This window comes from Diabrotica undecimpunctata, chromosome 7, assembly GCF_040954645.1.
Source record: "Diabrotica undecimpunctata isolate CICGRU chromosome 7, icDiaUnde3, whole genome shotgun sequence".
NCBI classification, from domain to species: domain Eukaryota; kingdom Metazoa; phylum Arthropoda; class Insecta; order Coleoptera; family Chrysomelidae; genus Diabrotica; species Diabrotica undecimpunctata.
Genome location: NC_092809.1, coordinates 95,264,605 through 95,287,739, shown reverse-complemented (window position 1 = coordinate 95,287,739; position 23,135 = coordinate 95,264,605). Strand labels below are relative to the sequence as shown.

General features: G+C 33.3%; 1 protein-coding gene across 2 annotated transcripts in view; it reads right to left on the bottom strand.

The window, feature by feature from the left end:
• LOC140445599 (putative helicase mov-10-B.1) overlaps positions 1-23,135 on the bottom strand; it is a 94,453-nt gene that overhangs the window by 39,772 nt on the left and 31,546 nt on the right. For both annotated transcript variants that reach the window (XM_072537776.1, XM_072537775.1), the window contains exons 6-10: positions 19,927-20,051; positions 16,090-16,202; positions 15,781-15,894; positions 11,037-11,154; positions 5,171-5,355 (exon numbers count right to left, since the gene is read on the bottom strand). In XM_072537776.1, coding sequence (XP_072393877.1) covers positions 5,171-5,355; positions 11,037-11,154; positions 15,781-15,894; positions 16,090-16,202; positions 19,927-20,051 — 655 coding nt within the window. The remainder of the gene's footprint in view (positions 1-5,170; positions 5,356-11,036; positions 11,155-15,780; positions 15,895-16,089; positions 16,203-19,926; positions 20,052-23,135) is intronic.

The window sequence follows — 23,135 nt, the reverse complement described above, 5'->3', positions numbered from 1 at the left end:
TAGAAGCATTCAAAATGTGGGTGTACCGACGCATTCTTCGTATATCCTGGACCGAACATGTCACCAACACAGAGGTAATCCAAAGAATCGGAAAGGAGAAAGAAATCGTGAATACAATTAAACAAAGAAAGCTTGAATATCTAGGACACATATTGAGACACGATAAGTACCGTCTACTGCAATTGATTGCCCAGGGAAAAATAGACAGTAAGCGAGGGCCAGGCAGGAGAAGACACTCGTGGCTCCAAAATCTGAGGAAGTGGTTCGGGCTCACATCGGTCGAACTATTCAGAAGCGCCGCAAATAAGATCAGAATTGCCATGTTAATAGCCAACGTTCGCAACGGACAGGGCACTTGAAGAAGAAGAAGAGAAGTTAGAATATAGTTCTACTGTATTATATATGGCTATAGAGAGTTGATGGAATTGAGTTTGTTATAGGTAATGGATTTTGACAAGAGCTATGCCCTTGTAAATATTAGGTAAACTTGTGTACTGTACCCGCATGACTCATAGCTATTGTCAAAATCAATTAAAAAAAATAGAATTCATAAAAATGTTGAAAAATTCGGTCTTCATAAAAGAGACTATTAAGAGTTAAAGTGAATTTGTTAGTGTGAAGTGATCAAAGTAAAAAATAGGAGAGGTATCCCGAAGAAAACCTGTTACAACGCAGTTAAACATTCTCAGTACATACATTCTCTTGGCAGATTGAGTTTCTTCTAATGATTAATCGTTTTATATTTGAATACACTGCAAAAGGGGAGAATGCAGTTTTTTTTTTCATTTTTCGAGTTAAGGTTGGTAACAGTTACTCTGAATATAGCAGATTAATGTCAACTATCGTTCAAGGCTGAAACGGTAAATATATATGGTACCAAGCAAAAACGGGGATAATCAGAACGAACCAAGCAAAACGGGGGAATGTCATGTCATTAGATGCCATTTACTGTTAGCGGTTAAAGTAATACGAAAGGTTAGAATATTTTAACCTATTTATGCGTTTATTTTGCTGGTCACCTAATGTTACTTTTAGTGTCGTTTAATAGTAATCATTAAAGAGTGATTAAGACATTTTGTGCATATAATATAATTGAACCATTTAAAAAAAAAAAAAAGAAAAACAGAGTCAGTTGGAGGAAAACGCTTAAATGAACTTGTCTCATTTCTTCGTAATTTTATAGTTTTGTGTCTTGACGAAAGCGTACGCCACTTAGCCATATTTTGTGATTCATGTGGCGGACAAAATAAAAACAATGTTCCGTTTCCTACACTACGTTGTTCACATTGCTAAGAGGCTATCAAGCATCACTGTGACTTTTTCAATGCGTGGGCATTCGTATTTAGAGTGTGATGGAGACATGGCATTGGTATGCCAAAAGACAAAAGCTGAAGATCCTCCAATAAAGCCTTCTCCATTTCAGGTGATTAAAGTAGATCAAGCAATGGTTAGGGATAGGTCAACACTTCTGGATTGTTATTACAAAAAGAAATGTCCATTTGCATCAAGGACTATTAGATAGTTTAAAATTTATGAGCCTCATCCACGAACAGTGGAACACAGATCAAGTTACAATGGGCATTGGGAATCTTCTGTGATTCGTGAACCAATCAAAGACCTAACTTATGTATGCCCAAAAGGCCAATTTGAGTTGCCACAAAAATTATGCAAAGGTAAGTATATCATTATTATCCCAGATTTAGCCATACGGCTCACACTCCCTCTAAGGGGAAAATTCACTCATCCCAGATACCTATGGTATCAAAAATATTGAGCTCTGATGGGACTCTTTCCATGTTATCGAGTCCTGGGTGACTTGGTACGTCGGTGAATCTCCCAAAAATTTTCGCACGCATCTGGACGTCGAAAGTAGCACAGCTTTCTGCATGATCTTATATAGATGTTATCTTAAGACCCAGCTTTTTATGTTTTCTAGGAGGTTCTTCGGAATGACTCGGTAGAAAGAATAATAGGTATCGTCTGAGTACTTTCCATTCTGCATTGTCTCCTTATTTGTATTTCCAGATCTCTGTACTCGGCGATCTTTTCGTTATACTTAACACGCAGATTATTTTTTTTTATGTATCGCTACATCGATTAGTGTTGTTTGTCTCGTTAGTTTATTAATTAGCATGAGATCTGGTCTATTATGTGCTACAGTTTGGTCTGTGAGCACAGTGCGATCCCAGTATAGCTTGTAGTTGTCATTTTCAAGCATACTCGCAGGAACGTATTGATAATATGGGAGATGGTTTGTTTGTAGAAGTCTAAGTTTAAAAGCTATAGGATCTTCCCTACTGAGTTATGCCGTTCCTTATATTTAGTAGCAGCAAATGCTTGGCAGCACCCTGTAAGATGTTGGATGGTTTCTTGGGCTTGACATCCATACCGGCATTTGTCGTTTTGGACCTGAGGGTCTTTGACGATATATTTCAGGTAATTTCTGGTTGGTATAACCTGATCCTGAATGGCAAGTAATGAACTTCCAAGGTCACTATATTATCATAGATATTTTTAATATATCTACCAGCCCTTGATGCGACACTGAGTCAAAGGCTTTCTTATAGTCAATAAAAGCAGTGAAGATGTTCCTTTTTTTGGTATATGCCCCGTTGGAAATGACTGAGTGGATAATAAGTTGTTCTTTGCAACCCATGGAACCCTTAGCGCATCCTTTCTGTTGAGGTTCTATGATATTGTTTAGAGCGCAATGTTGGTAGATACGCTGGACTACACAGGATGTGACCAATTTATACAGAGTTGGATGACAAGTAATTGGAGGGTACTGGGCTGGATCTTGGGTATTATTTTGAATCTTCGATATTAAATAAGTTGTTACCTGAGATAGGAATGATGGTATTTCCTGCGGATTAGAAATAACACGATTAATTAGTGTTAACAAGCACTCATGAGTACTCCAAAACTTCTTAAGCCAGAAGTTTTGAACTCCGTCTGGTCCAGGAGATTTCCAGTTATGAAGCTCTTTGATGATATTAGAGACTTCTTCTGTGGTGAAGAGTTCATAGACAGTTGTACGGTATTGTTGATAGATGTGCGTCGTATCTTCTATCCATCCAGCATTGGTGTTAAGAGCAGCTAGTGTGGAAAGTTGATTTCCCCAAAACTCCTGAATTTCTTCTTGGCTTGGGTATGATTTATTGTCACTTTCAACAGTGGAATTAAGTTTCCGATAGAACGCCTTCTCGGCATGCTCAAAAAGCGCATTGTCACATTTCTTGCTGTTACTAACTTTGTACCTCCTTAGTGGTCCTGAATAAACGGCGAGTTTTTGTTTTAATGTATCCAGGCACTGTTGAGCTGTGTTGTTTTCTGGATCATATTTCGAGTGTCTTGCAGTGCTTAGCATTATTTGATCAGCTCTTTTAATGACTTTTCTACTTGTTATTCCTCGTATATATTCTGTCATTTGACCAATGTCCTACGCAATAATTCAATCTTGTTTAGAAGCCGTTTTTCCCAGTGTGCAACTCTGTTATCTGTCCTTCCGACGTAGGTATCCTGTGGTGTTCTGATCTTAATTCCCATTACATTAGCTGTTGCTGTTGCTGCACAGTAAATAAGCATGTGCAAATATTCCAGCGTATGGGCTTCTACAACGTAATTGGGTAGGACTTCAGTATTCATAATTTGTAACAGAGCACCTAGTTTTTTAGAAGAATTTACTTTTGGTAGGTAGAATAGAACAGGCAAGAAACACCTTCTTAAAGATGCGACAGTTACTCACTACCCGTAATCTTGATTTGTCCGTACGATACCGCATGATAAAGTGTTATGTATATAGTGTACTATTACACGGCGTGGAAGCTTGGATGTTAACAGTCAGCTCGTTACGACGTTTAGAGAGCTTTGAGATGTGGGTATTTCGTCGTATGCTGAAAATTCCATGGACCGACCGCGTTAGAAATGAAGAGGCGTAAAACGTCTTATCTTGGACACATGTTTAGACACGACAGGTATAACTTCCTTCAGCTTATTATAGAAGGGAGAATAGAAGGCAGACGCGGCCCGGGTAGACGACAAATGACCTGGCTGCGCAACATCAAAGATTGGACAGGATTAGACTTTCAAAGTTTAATAAGGAAAGCCCAAAATAGGGAAGACTTTGCAGAGGTCATCGCCAACCTTCGTTAAGAAGACGGCACCTAAAGAAGAAGTCTGCTAAGTGGATTTGTTCCATTAAACTCTTGTACAGCACGTGCCATTTGGTTTACCAGGGTATCGCGTAACTCGTTGTTGTCCTATTGTGTATTATCAGGTTGAGTTTCTTGTATGGCAAGCTCAGGAATCTGCTCATGTATTTCATTAGGCACTTGATCCACATTTACCTCTTGGTGATTAATTTCCCGTTCGACTTCGCTTCTAATGGTATTGCGTCTAATCTCTGGGATAAGATTGTTTTTTATAATTACCGGGTATTGATCAGCAACTCGTTGTTCAGTTACTTGAATGTCTGGGTACTCCCTGCAAAATTCGACATAGAGATTTTGTCGATACCCGATCGTTTCTTGACCAAGGTTTGTCACCTGGTAATAGAAGCGCAAAATATTTTCATATATGAACGAAGTCCGTTTCATGCACTGCCTCGGTCTTCCCGCTTGGGTGAGCGCTGGCTGATGTTCCAGCGCAGCACCTTCAGCTAGTCGAGCTCTTGGTATTATTTGGCTCGCTTGTGGTTGTTCTTTCATCATTATTATTATTATTGTTATTAAGAAAATGTTTCTTTTAGCACTTTTACCAATATCGGATGCTGAATTTAAAGATCTGCAGCAATTAAAGACATTTTGTGGACCAAAAGCAAAGAAATATTTTGAAAATTAACCAGTCGCAGAAGTCACTAATCAAAAAAAGAAATACTGCAATAACACCGGTTTTTAATTTTTACACTATTTCAAAAAGGCTGACGAAGAAATAAATAATGTCAAAAATAAATAAAAATTATCATGTAATCTTTTAAAAAATAATCTAAGAATCAAAACAATATACATGAGAAGTTGCCAAAAGTAACAGTTTTTAAAACGTGGTGCTCTAAACCTTTAAAACCAATTTTCTCACAATTTTACTTGATTGATATTCCCCCTTTTTGTAGTGTACTCTTCATATTTAAATATCAATATTACATATAATACATAACAAGAATCTTGATACTCACTCTCTATGTACGTCCCCAATTTCTACAGTCGAATCATTAACTTTTCTTATGATTCCCGTGTAACCAGTATGGTCAATGTGAGGACGAATATGTACCATATCTCCAACAATCACTGATGGGCGTTTTTCAGCTAAACCAGGCACATATAGTTCTAGTCGTTCATTGTCTAATAAGTTTAACGCAACCTGTAATCAAAATCATAGTAGTAACCGTTATAAATGACTGGTATATAATTTATTTGCTTTTCGTGTTGAATGAATCAAGATGGTCATGGGTTTCTTACTACTATTTTTTTTTAATCTATATTTTACTTAAATTCGGTAATGTAAAGAAAACAAAATGGATACCAATACAAAAAGTCTCAAATTCACAGTTTAATCAAGTCCTGAAATATTTAAAATACTGTATTATAATTGTAACAATTTGTAAATTGTGTTGTACCCTCTTACTAATAACTACACTTAGACAAAAATGCATATATTGCATATTTTATGCAAATACCTGGGGATTTTGCATATTTGTTCAAAAAATTGCATAAAATGCATATACGTCAATTTATTTCGAATTGCGGATTTTAAATAATATTTATTTAACTTCAGTCTTCGATATTACCGATAGTATCTATAGATACTATCTAATATTTTTGATATTGTTGTAGCAGGTAACCGATTATAATCCCGTAATAAAAGGGTGTTTTAAAAGTTTATTGCGTGGAGTATGAATATAATTGTTCTTTTGCAAATAATTTTTTTCTCAAAAGTGAAAGTGATAACTTAAGCATCGTCAGTCGAGCTTGTTTAATTTGTTTAACTATTTTGATTTTAAAATGTCGAAAATAACTTATGTCGCTACTTGGATTAAACCGTACAAAAGGATATGGACAAAGTTTATTGTTCAGTTTGTAGCAAAATTGTAAGTACTAAATACTTAAGAGCGTAGGCGCAAAATTTTGGGCCAATGCTATTTAAATGCAATCATTTTTTTCGAATCCTGAGAAAACTAACAAATATTTTTAAAAAATTTAAACGCAGAATGAAAGATTACATTATTACCGAGGGCCGAAAGTACCTTAGAATAAACAAAAAAGTTTTTTTAATGAGGTATTTGAAATTAAAAATCACACTAAATTTTCTCTTTTTTTTCATCCCTGTAACTTATTAAAATGAACATTATAGAAGTTTGCAGGGACTTTCGGCGCTCAGTAATAATGTATTCTTTCATTCTGCGTTTAAATTTTTAAAAATACTTATTAGTTTTTTTAGGATTCGAAAAAAATGAATGCATTTAAAAAGCATTGGCCCGAAATTTTGCGCCTACGCTCTTAATACTTTTCTATATTTGATATTATTTAAAATATTTTAATGATTGCATAAATTAACGTTAATAAAATGAGAATAATATAATTAAATTTTAATATAATACCAATACCTCGACATACGAGTGTAATTCGTTCCGTAATCTTGCTCAAATGTCAAATCAATTTTCCCCATTGAAATAAACTGGAACGTCATTAATCCGTTGCAGTCAACAAAAAAAAACCCGTTAGTTGTTTTTGTTAAGTGTTTTAAAAAAGAAAAATGCATTTAAAAGAAGAAACATTTATTTATAAGTAACAAAAAATACATACATATTCTGTAAATATATAAGAAAAAGTGAAGCGCTTAATTTTCGTAAGTGGTCGTATGTGGACCTTGCGAAGAATGTTCCGCATACCATGGACAGATAGGGTGAAAAACGAGGAAGTTTTTCTGAGCCCAGGAGAAACGATCTGGGCCACATCCTGAGAGGGGAAAAATACGCAATCCCTCAACTAATTATCCAAGGACAGATTGAGGGCAAGAGAGGAGTAGGTCGCAAACAAATGTCGTGGCTGCGAAATATAAAGAACTGGACAGGCGTAACTAACACTGGCGAACTTTTGCATGCCGCAAAAGACAGACGTCTGACCTTAAGATAATTCGCCAACGCACTATAGGTGCACGGCACCATAAGAAGAAGAAGGTCTTCGCTTTTTTCGTCACACTTTGCTCATTTTCATCTGCAGATCGTTTAAAAAAACTGTCCAAGGAGGTTTGTTTCCTCATCCCTTTCAGAATATTGCGGAAATGTGTTAGACAAGTTTCGTTGAACAACACCGATGCACGACCAGTTGTAACTTTTTCAGGGTGACTTTTATCCACGAACTCTCAACTTTCTCCCACATTCCCAGGATCTCCTTTATATCTCTTGTAGAGACAACGTCTTCCAATTCTGGCTCCTCTTCAAAACTAACTTTTCGTTGAACCACCGTATGCTGCTGCGAATATAGTTCGTCTAACTCCTCGGTTGTCAGCTCCTGAGCTTCCTCGACAAGTTCGTTCACATCTCTTTCATTCACCTCCAGACCCATGAATTTTCCAAGAGAAACAATCTCATCTACCACTGACACTTTGGGTTCCAATCCTTCGCAGGCCCTTTTATATACAGCCTCAGGCCACAGCTTCTTCCATGCAGAGTCTAAGGTCATTGTTGTAACACCTAGCCAGGCCTGCTCAATAATTCTTAGGCATATTACTATGTTAAAGTGGTCCTTCCAGATCTCTCGAAGGGTAAGGTTTGTGTCACCTCCGTCACCTCAAAGTAGCACAGAAAAATGTGCTTGGTATACAACTTCTTAAAACTAGAAATCACTTGCTGATCCATGGGCTGCAAGATAGGAGTGGTGTTGGCTGGTAGGTAGAGAAACTTGAATTCTTGGGTTATCTTCGAGATTTGGTGGGTGAGAAGGGGCATTATCGAGAACAAGAAAGATTTGCATGGGTAGGTTGTTTTGCTGTAGATATTTTTTAACAGAAGGGGCAAACACCAGGTTTATCCATTCCACAAAGAATTTCTTGGTGACCTACGCCTTTGGATTTGCTCTTCACATAACTGGCAATTTTTCTTTTAAAATCTTATGTGACTTACAGGATCTGGGATTTTCTGAATGGTACACTAGAAGAGGTTTGATTTTACAGTCGCCACTCGCATTGGCGCAAAGTAGTAGAGTTAATCTATCTTTCATAGGTTTGTTACCTGGCATCGTCTTCTCCTATGCCGTCATGTAAGTTCTATTCGGCATATTTTTCCAGAAAAGTTCTGTCTCGTCACAGTTGAAGACTTGCTGGGGGATGTATCCTTTGGCTTCTATGAGTTCGGAAAACGTTTTGATGTAAACCTCAGCTGCTTTCACATCCGAACTTGCTGCCTCACCATGCCTGACGATGGAGTGAATGCCGGTCCTTTTTCTTAAGTTGTCAAACCAGCCCCGACTGGCTTTAAACGAGTCTTCCGATTCATCATTTGTGGAAGTGTGTGAGATCTGCTTCAGCAAATCTTCGTAAATCGCTCGTGCCTTCTCACATATGATGCTTTGTGTTAAGGTTCCTCCTTGAAGCTGCTTCTCTGTCACCCACAGCATTAGTAGTTTCTCCATATTTTCATGAAGAAGTCCGAGGCTTAGAAATTATTGTACGCCCTTAACTGGCATTATACCATTTATCACCTCCTTCCGTTTAAGTGCAGTACGTATCATTGATGTGGTACGCCCGTACATCCTCGCCAAGTCAGTTACTCGTACAAGTTGCTCATGTTTTTCAATGATTTCACGTTTTAGTTCAATAGACATCATCTTATTCGAACCCATGGTCGTAAAAATAAATTTAATATTGTAATGTACAAAAAGCACAAAACGCGAACCCAACTTATCAACAATACTTCGAAAATGAGGGAAACAAGCAAAGCAGACAGACTGAGGTCTATAGTAAAAATTTACACAGTGTAAATTGTGCAATATGGTTAGTATTAGAATTAGAATTTTTGTCGGTTCCAATGACCATTTAATTTGTCGGTCCAAGTAATAATCACGTACAGGCCCGTAAAAAGATCTATTACCAGTAAAACTACCTTTTATTTACAAAGCCAATTAGAAGTAGTTAAATAAGAGGTATGAATTTGAATAAAAACCGATTCCTAGTATCTCAAATCTTGCTTTCATCTCAAAACAAAATATCGCTCGCTCCGCGGCTAGTATCTCAAAACACTCGTATATTAGGGCGCTCGTATATCGAGGTACCACTGTATTTTAACTATTGCTGAAATATCAGTGACTGCCATGCAATAATCGTGCAGTTTCTTGCATGGAATTTCTTCTATTGATGCCTTTAGTCTAAGACTATAAAGAAATCGGTTATTAAAAATCGCAGTAAAACTGCAGTTATTTATATTAAATAATCTATTACAAGTTGCGTGTGAAAAAACATTTCAGATAGATTAACATGTAAGAACTGCGTCACATTTAGCTCTAAAAAAGACAAAACTAAATCTGTAGAAAAATATCAAGCTTCGGTTTTAAGTCTTCGGTCAAGTTCGAAAGAAGGAAACGAACAAGGTACCTTTAATGAAGACTTGTGTCATGCATTAATCTCTTCAAATATACCGCTGTTAAAATTATCCAATAAAAACTTAACTTCTTTTTAAAAAAAATATTGTAAATTGAATATTCCTAGTGAAAGGACTCTAAAGAGAAACCATGTCAACTCGTTGTACTCGTCAATAATAGATAATATAAAAACTAAGATTAATGACAATTACTTTACGTGTGTGTTGACGAAACCACTGATTCGCCAGGAAGATATATCGCTCATTTAATGATCGGTGTTCTAAGTGATCAGATCTTACCAAAATCATATTTAATTTCATGCAAAGCAACTAGAACAACCCAACTCTGCAACAATATCACGTTTTGTAAAAGAAGAAATATCATTTTTTTTTTCCTATAGATGGTCCTAGACATAAATTATTGCTTTTTTTATTCGATACTGCACCATATACGGTCAAGGAAGGACATAATTTAAAAATATTAAATTTTATACCAACCTAATACACGTTACTTGTTTATGACATGAAATGAATAGAGTTGAGGAATAAGTTTAAAAAAAAAATCCTTTGATAAATTCTTTATAATTCCTGATATTAAACATAAAAAAGTATTCCTCAAATCTCCTATAAGAATTCCACTTTCTACTTCCAGCAGAACACGTTCTAACACGATGAGAACATGGTTGAAAGCCGCTTTTTTCTATTCAGACCATGATACTATAAATGACATGATAGGATCTTCCCGTAGCGCAAAATAGGTCGTGTTCGCACATGACGTAATTGGAGAGTAGAATTTGAATTCTTGTTAAAGTTAAACGGGATTTGTATGCATTCTGTAATCAAATTATTCAATTAGCAAAATAATATTACACGACTTTTTTCTGTTATTTGTTTATAAAAGACAAGAACAATATACTATTAAAAAAACTATAAGAAGAAACTATGCATATTTAAAAAAAATGCATATTTAATGCATATTTTCTGAAAGAAATACATATTTAATGCATAATTTTGGGTAAATTAGTGCATATTTATGAGCATATTTTTCACTTTTTTTGCAAATTGGCCTATTAATCCCCTAAGTCTACTAAGAACTCTCAGTAATCGATGCGGGATTATTTTTGTCAAAAAAAAAATACATACTGTAACGAAATAGCCCATCTCCTATGTGTCACTATTCTTAGAACGATAAATCTAGAAAACTCTAAGAGTTGGCATTTCAATAACGCACGTCTTCGATGCGCTTTCGACACGAATTAAAGGTGGGCTACTCTCGAAAATTCTCGAACATAATAATTTGTATATATATATATATATATAAGTAACGATGATTGAGGTAGTTTAATTGATAAGAGAGTACCGAACTGTAAACTTATAAATAAATATATTTATATAAATTCGAACCGCTCGTTTTATTTAATCTCGCTACAATACGTTTGAGATTTCAAGAAAAAATAATTATACTTACATTTTCCATATTGTACTGTTGAAGACCAAGGGTTTGTCCTATCTCTTCAATCCAAAGAACATTATGCCAAAATTTTTTGAAATTCTCTCTAGTAACTTCTCCTGGTTCCATTTCTCTCCTAAATATTCATAAAATGTTCAATATTTGTAAATAATAAAAAAAGAGCCAATGTAAAAACGTGTTAGAATTTTAGGAAATCGAGAACTCATTTTACATAAAAATCCAAGTGGACCACCAGAATATCAGTACCAAGTTTTTACAAACTTAACTGAATTATAAAAGTAATTATCAATATAGGGTCAATTATTAGAAATTTTCCCTATTGCAAGAAAATATGTAGAAATAAATATTATCAATACGAGGAAATAAATATATGGTGGCAGTTTCAAAAATGAAATAGATTATATCATAACAAACAGAAAAGAAATAATTAAAGACATCGAAGTACTCAACAAATTTTCAATAGAAAGCGACCACAGATTAATCCGAGCTAAGATACTATTAAATGTCAAATTTGAAAGAACAAAGATGATCCTAAAAAGAAGGAAAAAAGAAATGATTCCCCCAGAAAACAACGACCTGTTTGAAGATACACTAAGCAGACATATACAAGACTTGCAAGATGAAATGAGGCCATGAGAACCAGAGTGGCCTAACTGATATGAGCATTACTTTACATAATCAAGGGAAAATATGAGAGGCTAAAATTGTATGATTGTTTAGTAATTGTATGTTGACTAAGATGATTAAATTTGGTTTAAATCCTTAAAAATAAGTAATATTTCATTGTTTTACTGGTTACATTAAACCTAGAAGCTAATTAATTTACAGATAGGCCACTTTGGCATCGAGGATTCAACTAAAATAACACAATAATTATTTATTTCTTACAAAATAATATTCTTGTTATCTTAGTTAATACAAACAATAATCAGTTTACTACTAATATTACTTAACCAACATAATTATTAAAAATGTTATATTGTTTACTTTTAGCTTAAGAAAAAACAGTTGCCTACATAAAAAAACGAAATTAGGAGAACTTTAGTATTACTTAGTCACTAAATATGTCATCTTGGCCTATATCCAAATCATTCCGCTCAGATGCACCGTCTTTAATATTTTGATAAAATTCATGATGAATTGGAGGAATATATTGAAAAAGCTCCACCAAATCTTTTTTTTTTGTCAACAGTTATTTGTTTTCCCTCTAGATATTACTGATCTAGCTGGATAGTTTGTATATGTACAGAATTTTTTTTTTTTTTAAGTCAACACTGCCAAACATATTATTACTGTATTTAAAACAGAAACTGAATGGATATAGCTTACTATATGAAAGCCATTGAATACTTAACCACTTAACTTTTGACTTTGTAGTAGTGATTTTTCTATTAGTAATATTGTTTTCTGAATTTTTTGTTGAAACAAAGTATTCTTTGGTCATTCTTATAATCATGACATGATTTCTTTTTCTTGCCGCTTTTATTACCTTAATCCAATTGCCAGGTATGTAAATATTCTTAAAATTTTTCTTCTGTTTCTCTACCAAGCCGAAGTCTTGATCACATGCTAGGTATGAGTGCCCACTTACAAAAAACTTATGGCCTATCTGTTCCACAACATAGTCTGGATAGCTAGTTATATATTGACATAAAAGAGCCATTTTAATATTTCGGCTTCGGCCACCACATTGATCAGAATATAAAATTAATTTTTTTACTTAACACTTTCTTTTATGTAGTACAACAAAAAAGACCCTATCTCTTGCGGACCTCTTGAAGCTGTTCATTCATCCCAAACACACATAGATGCATTGTCATTAGCAGTCTCATGTATATCTAGGCAGTAGGTCCAGAGCTGCCTCTTATAATAACACACACCAGTAGATGATACTACTGGAATAGGCAACGTTTTCATAAGATGAAATACAATGTCAGTTACATCTGAGTTATCTTTAGCCAGTTGTTTGTCTTTTAAGTAGTTAGCTTTAGGAGAGTCAGCTTTAGCTAGGTGTAGATTTTTTTGCACTTCCATCTTACGTTTTTCTTCTTGTGTATCAGCTACTTCTATTTTAATGTTTAGACTATCACATTTTTTACAAGAATACTCTGCTTCTACTCTTATGAAGTGTTCATATCTGGGGATTTTATCAATGAATTCTTTCACTTTTTGAAGTTTTATGTCCTTGTTAACAGGGACATGTTTCCCTCTTCTATCAATCGGTGGAGTAGATATGATTAGTTTAGTTTTTAGAACCCTGGATATGCGTTCATCAGAAACAGAAAATACTTTTTTAAAAAAATGCTTTGCATACTGTGGTGATGATTCACATATAAATAGATCAAAATTCCATCAATAATAAGACCGAGATATAAAAAATCTCTGCAATATATATATATATATATATATATATATATATATATATATATATATATATATATATATATATATATATATCATCATCACCATCATCATCATTGGTGCTACAGCCATATAAAAAAAGTGCCTCGACCTTCCCAAGTCTATTACGCCAGTCAGTTCTATCCATTGCCAACTGTTGCCATCTACACCATCTCTCCATCTGAGTTTTGCTACTTCCCACAGGTTGTGACATAAGAATTCTTCTAGGAGGGTTTTTCTGCTGTGATCTTGCCAGATGTCCTGCCCATCTTAGTCTTCCTATTTTTATAAAGGATCCTACGTCTTTACCACCAAATATATGTTTATATCTGTGATATATCTCGTAGTTGTACCTCCTTCTCCAAACACCATTTTCACAGATGCCACCGAATATTCTTCTCAGGATCCTTCGTTCAAATATAAGCAGGAGATTTTCATCTGCCTTGGAAATGGTCCATGTCTCCGACCCATATGTCAATACTGGTTGTATAAGGGTTTTGTATATGGTTATTTTTGTTTTTTGGCTTAAGTTTCTGCTTCTCATATGTCTACTCAGTCCAAAATAGCATTTGTTTGCTAGGATTATTCTTCGCTTGATTTCTTCCGTCATGACGTTCTCATTGGTGATCAGGGAGCCTAAGTATGTGAATTTGTCCACCACTTCAAAGGCAGAGTTATCAACCATGAATTGGTGGCCGATGTTTCTGCCTCTATTGTTGGGTGTTGATGCCATTATCTTAGTTTTCTCCTCATTTATTTGCAGGCCCATATTTTTTGAGGCGTTTGACAAGGTGGTATACATTTCTTCTAGCTTGCGTGTTGTGCGGGCAACTAGGTCAACATCATCTGCATATGCCAAAATTTGGGATGATTTATTAAAAATGTTTCCTCTGTTGTCTATTTGCCTGTCATGCCTGTGATTGTTCGTCCTGTATTTCGACTTTGCAAACAACTTTACGCATTGTAGCCTTAACCAATCTTATCAGTTTATCGGGGATGTGGAATTCATCCATGGCTTCATACAATTTATTTCTTAGGACACTATCATAGGCCGATTTAGAATCTACGAAAAGATGGTATGTGTCGATATTGAATTCATTGGTTTTTTCCAGTATTTGCCTTAGCACAAAGATCTGGTCTGTTGTTGATCGACCAGGCCTAAAACCACTTTGATATTTGCCAAGAAGCTCCTCTGAATATGCACTGAATATTTTGTATGCTGTATAAGGAGGGTTATTCCCCTATAGTTTCTACATTCCAATTGATCACCCTTTTTGTGTAGCGGGCAAACGATCCCAATATACCACTCCTGAATTGATGGAGGCTCCAATGGTGTATTGTTGTTTGCTCCTGGGGGTGGTTGATTTGGATCTTCTACTTCGATCGGTACTGTTCCACCCACATTTTCAATACTTCTTTTGTATTGAATATATGCCCCTCCTTATCCTTACATAGTCCGATCTTTGGCTTAAATTCTTTTCTTGCTTCATTTAGATTTTTATAGAATTTTCTTGTTTGATTTTCCTTTTTTAATGCCTCTTCTCTTCTGAGATCTTTATATTTTTGTTCTTTTTCTCGGGTTCTTCTTTGCTGCATCAGTTTATATGCATTGTTCTTTCTTCTTGAAATGTCCTCGCACTCAGCATCGAACCACTCATTGCATGGTGGTGGTCTTTGCGGCCCTAGAATGTTATTTGCTGCGTCTTTAATGTAATTTTTACACATTTTCCATTGTTCACTAATTGTTAGATTCTCTTAAGTTATGTATTTAGTTTCGATATAGTTTTGAAACCTTTCTACCGTTTGCGGGTTTTTGAGGAGTTCAATATTAAGGCGCCTTGTTTTGGTACTGCTCTCCTTCTTCGCATTTGAGATTCTAGCCCGAATTCTTGTGCCAACTAGAAAATGATCTGAATCAATATTGGCGCCTCGATAGGTGCGGACATCCATAAGGTTGCAGAAGTGTCTAGTGTCTAGCATCTATGATCACATGATTAATTTGGTTGTTCGTTAATCCATCAGGCGAGGTTTAAGTCCCCATAATAGAATAATAGAATGAAATACACAATCCATTGCAAAATTTAAATAAATTGCAAATTGCATATTAAAACCTTACGAACTAATAAGTTTAAGTTGCTGCATGTGATACCCAAGTAAATATATATGTATATATATATATATATATATATATATATATATATATATATATATATATATATATATATATTGGTTAGTACCGACATTATCAATGTTTGACAAGGAGAGGCTGCGCTGGTGTGTCGACTATCATTTATAATAAAATATAATATATTATAATAATTTATAAATATACCATACTTACTGTAATTCTCTTAAGCGGTAAAAATCGTCTCCCCTCATTTCTTGAAATTCTTGTAGACCGTAAAGGTAAAATCGTTTTGAAGCCTCTGGAATTTTATACATATTGGAGTAATTCCTAAAAATAAAAATACTAGCTAAAAAAAATTTTCAATAAAGATCAACATTTATATTAAAATTAAAACATGCTATCCTGATTCGTGAACATAAGCGAATCGAAAAAAAAACTTCAACAAGAAAGTGCAAACTGCTTGAAATAGCAAATGATTAAAATTCTTTTTTGATAAACTCAGTTACTGATACTAATACTTACATTGAATCTGTAGGTGGGAGTATTAGCGTTACATCCCGCCATGGATTTCCGGTAAATGGGCTCGTCATATGTTCATTTTCATTTTCTTCAATACTTTCTTCCACTGAGATATTCTTAAAAATAAATTATTTATCATTAGATGTCACGCTATTTCTAATAAACAACCATATTAAAACATTTATACCTTCATTAATAAATAATCAATAATAAAATTCGGACACTATAGAGCGTTCCACGTTAAGAAAATAACATTGCGGAGATAGGGCCATGTATTTCTTATGGACGATAGAAGCGCGGCGATGCCACGACGAACACAAGCACGATTCAGGGTTGTATTATTTGTATTTTCGTTTCCACAGACATTCGAAACAAGAGATGAAAAGTAGGGAAAATGATTTTAATTAAATAAATAGTATTTACAAAAGATAATTTTATTTCATATTATTTTAATTATAGTAACGATAGTTTATTTGTTTTTCGGTGAGAATACCATGACATGAATCATGGAAATCAGTAGAAAATATTGCTTAGCTAAATCATGCATTTTTCCGGCTATTAAAGATAAGCAATTAAACGGACCGCTTTGTGTAGCGCGGTTGTCCAGCTATCCGTTGGAATGCATATATCTAATTACTAATTGCAACTTAAAATAATACGGTGTGCGTATGTCAGCGATTTTATGTCTTTCTCTGACTACATAATGATAATAAGGCTTTGTGGGTGTTTAGTAGTTATTCTGATTTTACAGTTAAATGTTATTTGAAAATGGAAATTCAAAAATTAAACCAACCAAGGGAATATCTTGGACATCCGTGTAAAACAAATTGTTTTAAATGTATTTAATTATCATCTAAATTTAAGAAGTGTTGAAAGTGTTAGAAGTTTAACCGATAAAGTAAGTGCTATGACGGGAGTAAGTTTTAGTACTATTTCTAAAATACGCAAAGAAGCTGTGGAAGGAGGACTAAGGCCCATAAAAAAAAAACAAGAAAACGTACCAAAAGTAGAGTGAACAGCAGAAAATTCACTTACGATGCAGTAGTTCATACGTGGCTACGTACCATCGTGCATAGTTTTTTCTTTAAAAATTTACCGCCGACACTGAACAAAGATTTTGCACTGGCTAAAAAAGACAAAGATTTAGCAAACATGTCAAGCACAACAATGTGGAGAATACTCCATGAAATGAACTTTGTTTTTTTTGCAAACGAGGAGTAAAGTCAAGCATGATTGAACGGCCCGATATTCTAAAATGGAGGCATCAGTATTTGCGTGAGATAAAAAAATTTCATTCTCAAGGATACACCGTCGTTTATTTGGACGAAACTTGGGTGAATGTTGGAGATAGTGTTTCCAAAGAATGGAAGAACCTCTCAGTGACTTCAAACAAGGATATGTTTTTTAAGGGGTTGTCAACAGGCCTAAAACAGCCGACACAACGAGGCCCCCGATTTGTTATAGTGCATGTGGGTAGCGAATTGGGCTTTGTAGAAGGTGCTGCTTTTTGGTTTTTAGCTAAAAAAAAGTTCAGCGGACTATCATGATGAGATGGATGGTCCTATATTTGAACAATGGTTTAAGGAAAAGCTGCTTCCTAATCGTCCAGAGAAAACTGTTGTGGTGGTGGGCAACGCTTCGTACCATTCCAGGAGAGAAGAAGTGATTCCGACACAAGTATTCAATAAAGATCAAATTAAGACATGGTTACTGGAGAAAGATATCTTTTTTGAATAAGATTATTTAAAATCAGAGCTCATGGAAGTCTTAAACACATACAAAGAAAAATACATAAAATATAAAATCAACGAGATGTGCAAAGAGAAAAATGTTGCCATTCTGAGACTACCTCCATACCATTGAGAGTTAAATCCAATTGAAATGGTATGGAGTTAAGTCAATGACATATTGCCTCACACAACACAGAGTTTAATACCGCCGCTATGGAACAATTAATAAGAAGTGCATTTGGTGTAGTAACAGTGGAAAACTGGAAAAACTATTATAAACTTGCTATTAAGGAAGAGTAAAAATTTTTGGTTATTGACGGGTTGATGGACGATATTGATCCTGTGGTAATAAATGTGACGGTTGACAGTGACAGTAATGAAAGTGATAGCGATAATAGAGAAGGTGAGTGCGAATAGTGCGAAAAATTTCATATATAATGATATATATATATGAAAAGATAATAATATATATATATATATATATATATATATTCTATATATATATATATTCTATATATATATATATTCTATATATATATATATATATTCTATATATATATATATATATATATATATATTCTATATATATATATATTATATATATATATATATATATATATATATATATATATATATATATATATATATATATATATATATATATATATATATATATATAACGTATAGTGTATAAATGAATGGACACTAAATAGAACAAAGAATGGAATAACCACATAAGCAGAATGGGGGAGACCCGTGTGGTCAAAATCGCAAGAGATAAATCATTAATCGGTAGAAGAAGTATCGGCCGACCGGAAGAGGAAGAAGAATAAGAAGATAAAATAAAACTGTGATACGCCGAAATTTATTGGGACACCCTGTATATTTCAAAATAATTTTAAAATGTAGCTTTGTATCTTATGTAATCTTCCGTTCTGTTAGTGGTGATTCACCCTGTATACAAGTAAAAATTTTTACGTATGTAATTGTTGTTATTACTTACATGAAAATAAAATTAAAGCTGCTCTTGTTTTTTTTTTAAGTTACATCTTATCTAAATCGTTAATAAATATGTAATGTTAAACTATAGTAAAATTTAACTATTTTTATTAGACCTAAAATAATTACATATCTATATCTGTCAATTATAGAAACAAGTATTTATAATGCATTATTTTGTATTGAAATATACATGCCCTTTTATTAGTGAAATTAATTAACTACAACTACACAGTGCTGAATATAGCTCTGATTAGAATGAACCATATATCGACAATCTAATAGCAACACGTGCCTGAGAGTTTTGGCAACACTAATCTCCATAAGCGCAATGTTATTTTCTTAACTTACAAAGTATAAACTATTTGACTTTTTTGTACTCTTAATAACCTATTATTTATGGAAGATTACTATCAAATTCAAAAACTAAGAAATGTTTTACATATATTCGTTCAAGACAATCGTTATCATAGCTAATAATCTTTCTGTAGAAAAATTGAATGGATATTTCGAGCAACTGTCGAAAAAAAAAAACAAGTGAGCGATCGAAACTTGCATACAAATATTAGTACTATTGTCCAACAATATATTGGAGAGGGTGATTCACTCTCAAAAACAAATTCTGATATCGTGAACTATTGAAGAATTCCACAATTCGAGTGGCGTCGTTTTTTCATTATTTTTTCAGATGGAAAATTACTTTATTTAGATAGATACCTGGACGAATATTTTTTTTTTGGCCTTGAATCTGGCGCCCTCTATTAAATGGAAAAAAATATAGAAAACAAAAAAATGTTTGTAAAGAATTAAATAAACTTTTGCAAAAAAGTGCAATTTGTAATATAATAAAGGAGTCTAGAAAAAAGTTACTGGAATTATGCTTTTTTTGCACACCAAAAGTGTACTAGTACCTTAAATTCAATCTTTGTGCCAATCTTTAGGCACCATATCTTAATCGACCATATTGATAAAAAAATTTAGAAATCTAATTAGAATATTACAGAAAATTTACCACTGAATGTCAACGATTACAAAAGCTGACGCAAGATTATTTTGTGTTCGGCTAATTTGGTTATGTTTAATTTGGTTTATTATCATATAGTATACTTACAATTGATCGAATTATGGAGAAAGTTTCTTTTTTATTCGTCTGGAAATTAAAACAAATTGGAATGTTGTAACCTCCAACAATTGACTTGTCCGGAGCAAATCTAACCATAACTTTATGATTTGTGTCTAAAAACAACAAACATATTATGTTTATACATATATATATATATATATATATATATATATATATATATATATATATATATATATATATATATATATATATATATATATATATATATATATATATATATATATATATATATATATATATATCAACAATTAAAAAAATTAAAATTTTATTTTCCTATTTACATTATATTTTAAATACTATTTTCATTTGCATTAAATACTAAATTATTGTGATTATAATTATAGTGTAAGATAAAATACCACTTCCTCCAACGGTCTATTTAAATTTGCCTTTAGAGCTTGGCTTAGCGATGTCTAAGCTTTAAAACATTCATTTCACTTTACTTCTACAAATGTCTTTATATATCATCTTAACTCCCAGTTATTTGCAAAGAACACTTTTTTTCAACTGCCAATTATACTATTGTTTCACTTTATTTTAAACCATTTTAAGCTTACTGAAACATTGTTTTTTCTACTCTAGTGTAAATAAATATATTTCCAACGCTGTTTTCTGCTCATTTTATGTGGGTTTTTGTTTCTTATTTCCTTTTCATCACTTTTTTACTTTTTTTTTTTTCACAAATTTACTTTTATTTGCTTCTTTAATCTACACCAGAGTTCGTTGGTAGATAATATCTTTTACTGGAATCGTTCATTGTCCTCGTAAGATTAGAATTTTCGTTTTTTTATTACTAATCCCTAATCGCCTGACTAAATTTTTGATCTGGGGTTGTAAGTGATACAAAAGTTAACCTACCAATCTAAATGATCTGAAAGGAAGAATTCGAACTTATATTCAAGGAATAATCAGAGATGTTGTCATAGATCATAACAGAATAGAAATTTCAAAGTAATAAGTATTGTTACGTCAGCCCGCTCGCTACGCTACTGATCCCCATCCTAACGGCAATGTTTTGACGTCACCGAACGTTCGAATAAGCTACCTATTTATAGTTAAAGTACAGATGATCATAACCTAGATGCGAAAGACACACTATTCGTTCAAATATATGATATTGCAATCGTCTCTTCGCAAACGTCATATAGTTCTCAAATAATTACGGCTAAAAAGAATATCTGTTCGCTCCACCATGATGCTTCTTCGGCCACGTTTATTCTACATAAATTAGATTTCTTTCAAGAAGTCTGTATAAAGTAGAAAGAGACAACGGCGGTATATTCTCATTACTTTGTATAAAGTTATGTATATGTTTTAAGTATGGCGGCACATTTTTCATAAAAAATTCTTCGTAGAGAACTTCTTACAACCTCGTCATATGTAAACATTCTAGAATTGATTTGACTCACCCGTTTTTTACGTTTTTTTTATGATTTCAACGTTCTATTTTGTTGTTTTTCTTTTTTGATATTATAAATGCTTCTTTCGCTAACACCAGTCATCAACGAAGCACGCATTACAGCAGCACTGACATTAAGTTGTTCCGTATTTTGTAAAAAACACAAAACATTCAACACTACCAGTTTAGCGCAACCATTTAATGATTCACCGCGTTTAAATTTATGAGACTCGATTAAAGTCGGACTAAATACTGAAGTGTCCTCTCATTTCCAAAGGCACTTTCAGCCATACCCATCCGTAATTAGAAATTAAATGCTTGAAGTTTATTATATGATAATTGGGACAAACAAGATTATGTTAATAAATAATTTGCAGAGGAACTTTTACAAAAGGGATGTTACTCTTATGAATATTATTCAATTTTGCATAAATCGAGCATTTTATGTTATGAATTTATTCTGCGCATTTTATTTATTTTTATATTATATATTATGTTGACGTTTTATACGTAAAATTCATATTTTTCGTTATAAATAAGGCATAAAAATGCTTAGGTATATCAGAAATTATTCGAATTCGTTGAATGACATCACTTATAAACGATATATGATTAATTTTTGACTCACTACATGAACTATTTGAACTTGGTATAAAACAATCGGTACTTCAAGTACAAAATCCAAAAAAAAATTAGTACTTTCCAAGATATGTATACATTTCGTGGAGTATTCAATTATTACAACTTTTAAAATGATCTTTTATTCTAATATATGTTCTACTCAATATCCGAATTTACCCATTGACCAAAATTTATACCCACAATGCGTTGTGAATTTCGTTTATTTCTCACATCGCGTTTCGGGTATTTTTGACGTGCACAGAACGCGTTGTAAATAGATTACAATGACCCACAATGCGAAACTACGAAGGCCGTCGGAAACACACGACGGATTTCGCTATATGGCGAATATAAATACCCACAAAGGAAAATACTTAAATCGCATATCGAATCTTACCGGTAACATGAGTTTTATTTAGTGTAGTTTTTGATAATTTCTAATACAATGAGTGAATCAATCGAAAACCATAAAAAGGAATTAGAGGATGGTTTGAATAAACTTTACGTGGAGTCAAGTATTAGGTCTAGGCTACTTTTAGAAGGCGACTATAAAAAACTAATTTATGAGGTTAAAGAAGAATAAGAATTGTGAAGATTCGGCAAAGGACTATTATCTAAACATTATCGAAGACTCAATCGATATAAATTATTAAACATTGGAGAAAATGGACATCTGATAGCCAAAAGACACACTAACGAAGAAGAAATCAAAATTTTTGTTCATCGCGAGCAATTGTTTGATATTGTGCATACAGCCCACATAAATATATGACATAAAAGAGAACAAGGTAGGTACATATTTCCGTTTTTTTTTTAACTATGCGTTAGGCACAGTCTTTAGGTACCTCCCTTTCTCTCTCTCTGGAAAGTTCTTGTCAAAAAGTCTTTAAACAATTTTTTTTTAACAATGGAGCATGAGTTAAAGAAAAAATATCCCGAGAAATTATAAACTTATACCTAAGTAAATGCAAGTTATGCCAGTTGAAGAAAAAAAATTCCAAAGACAGGCTTGGTTGTCAGGCCTATAATTTCTAATTATATGAAAAAATAATATTAATCATATGGTAGGTTGACCTGATATATATGCAAACAGAGTCCGATGGTCCATATAACTTTATTTTAAACTACCAGGATTATTTGACTAAATTTTTGTTTT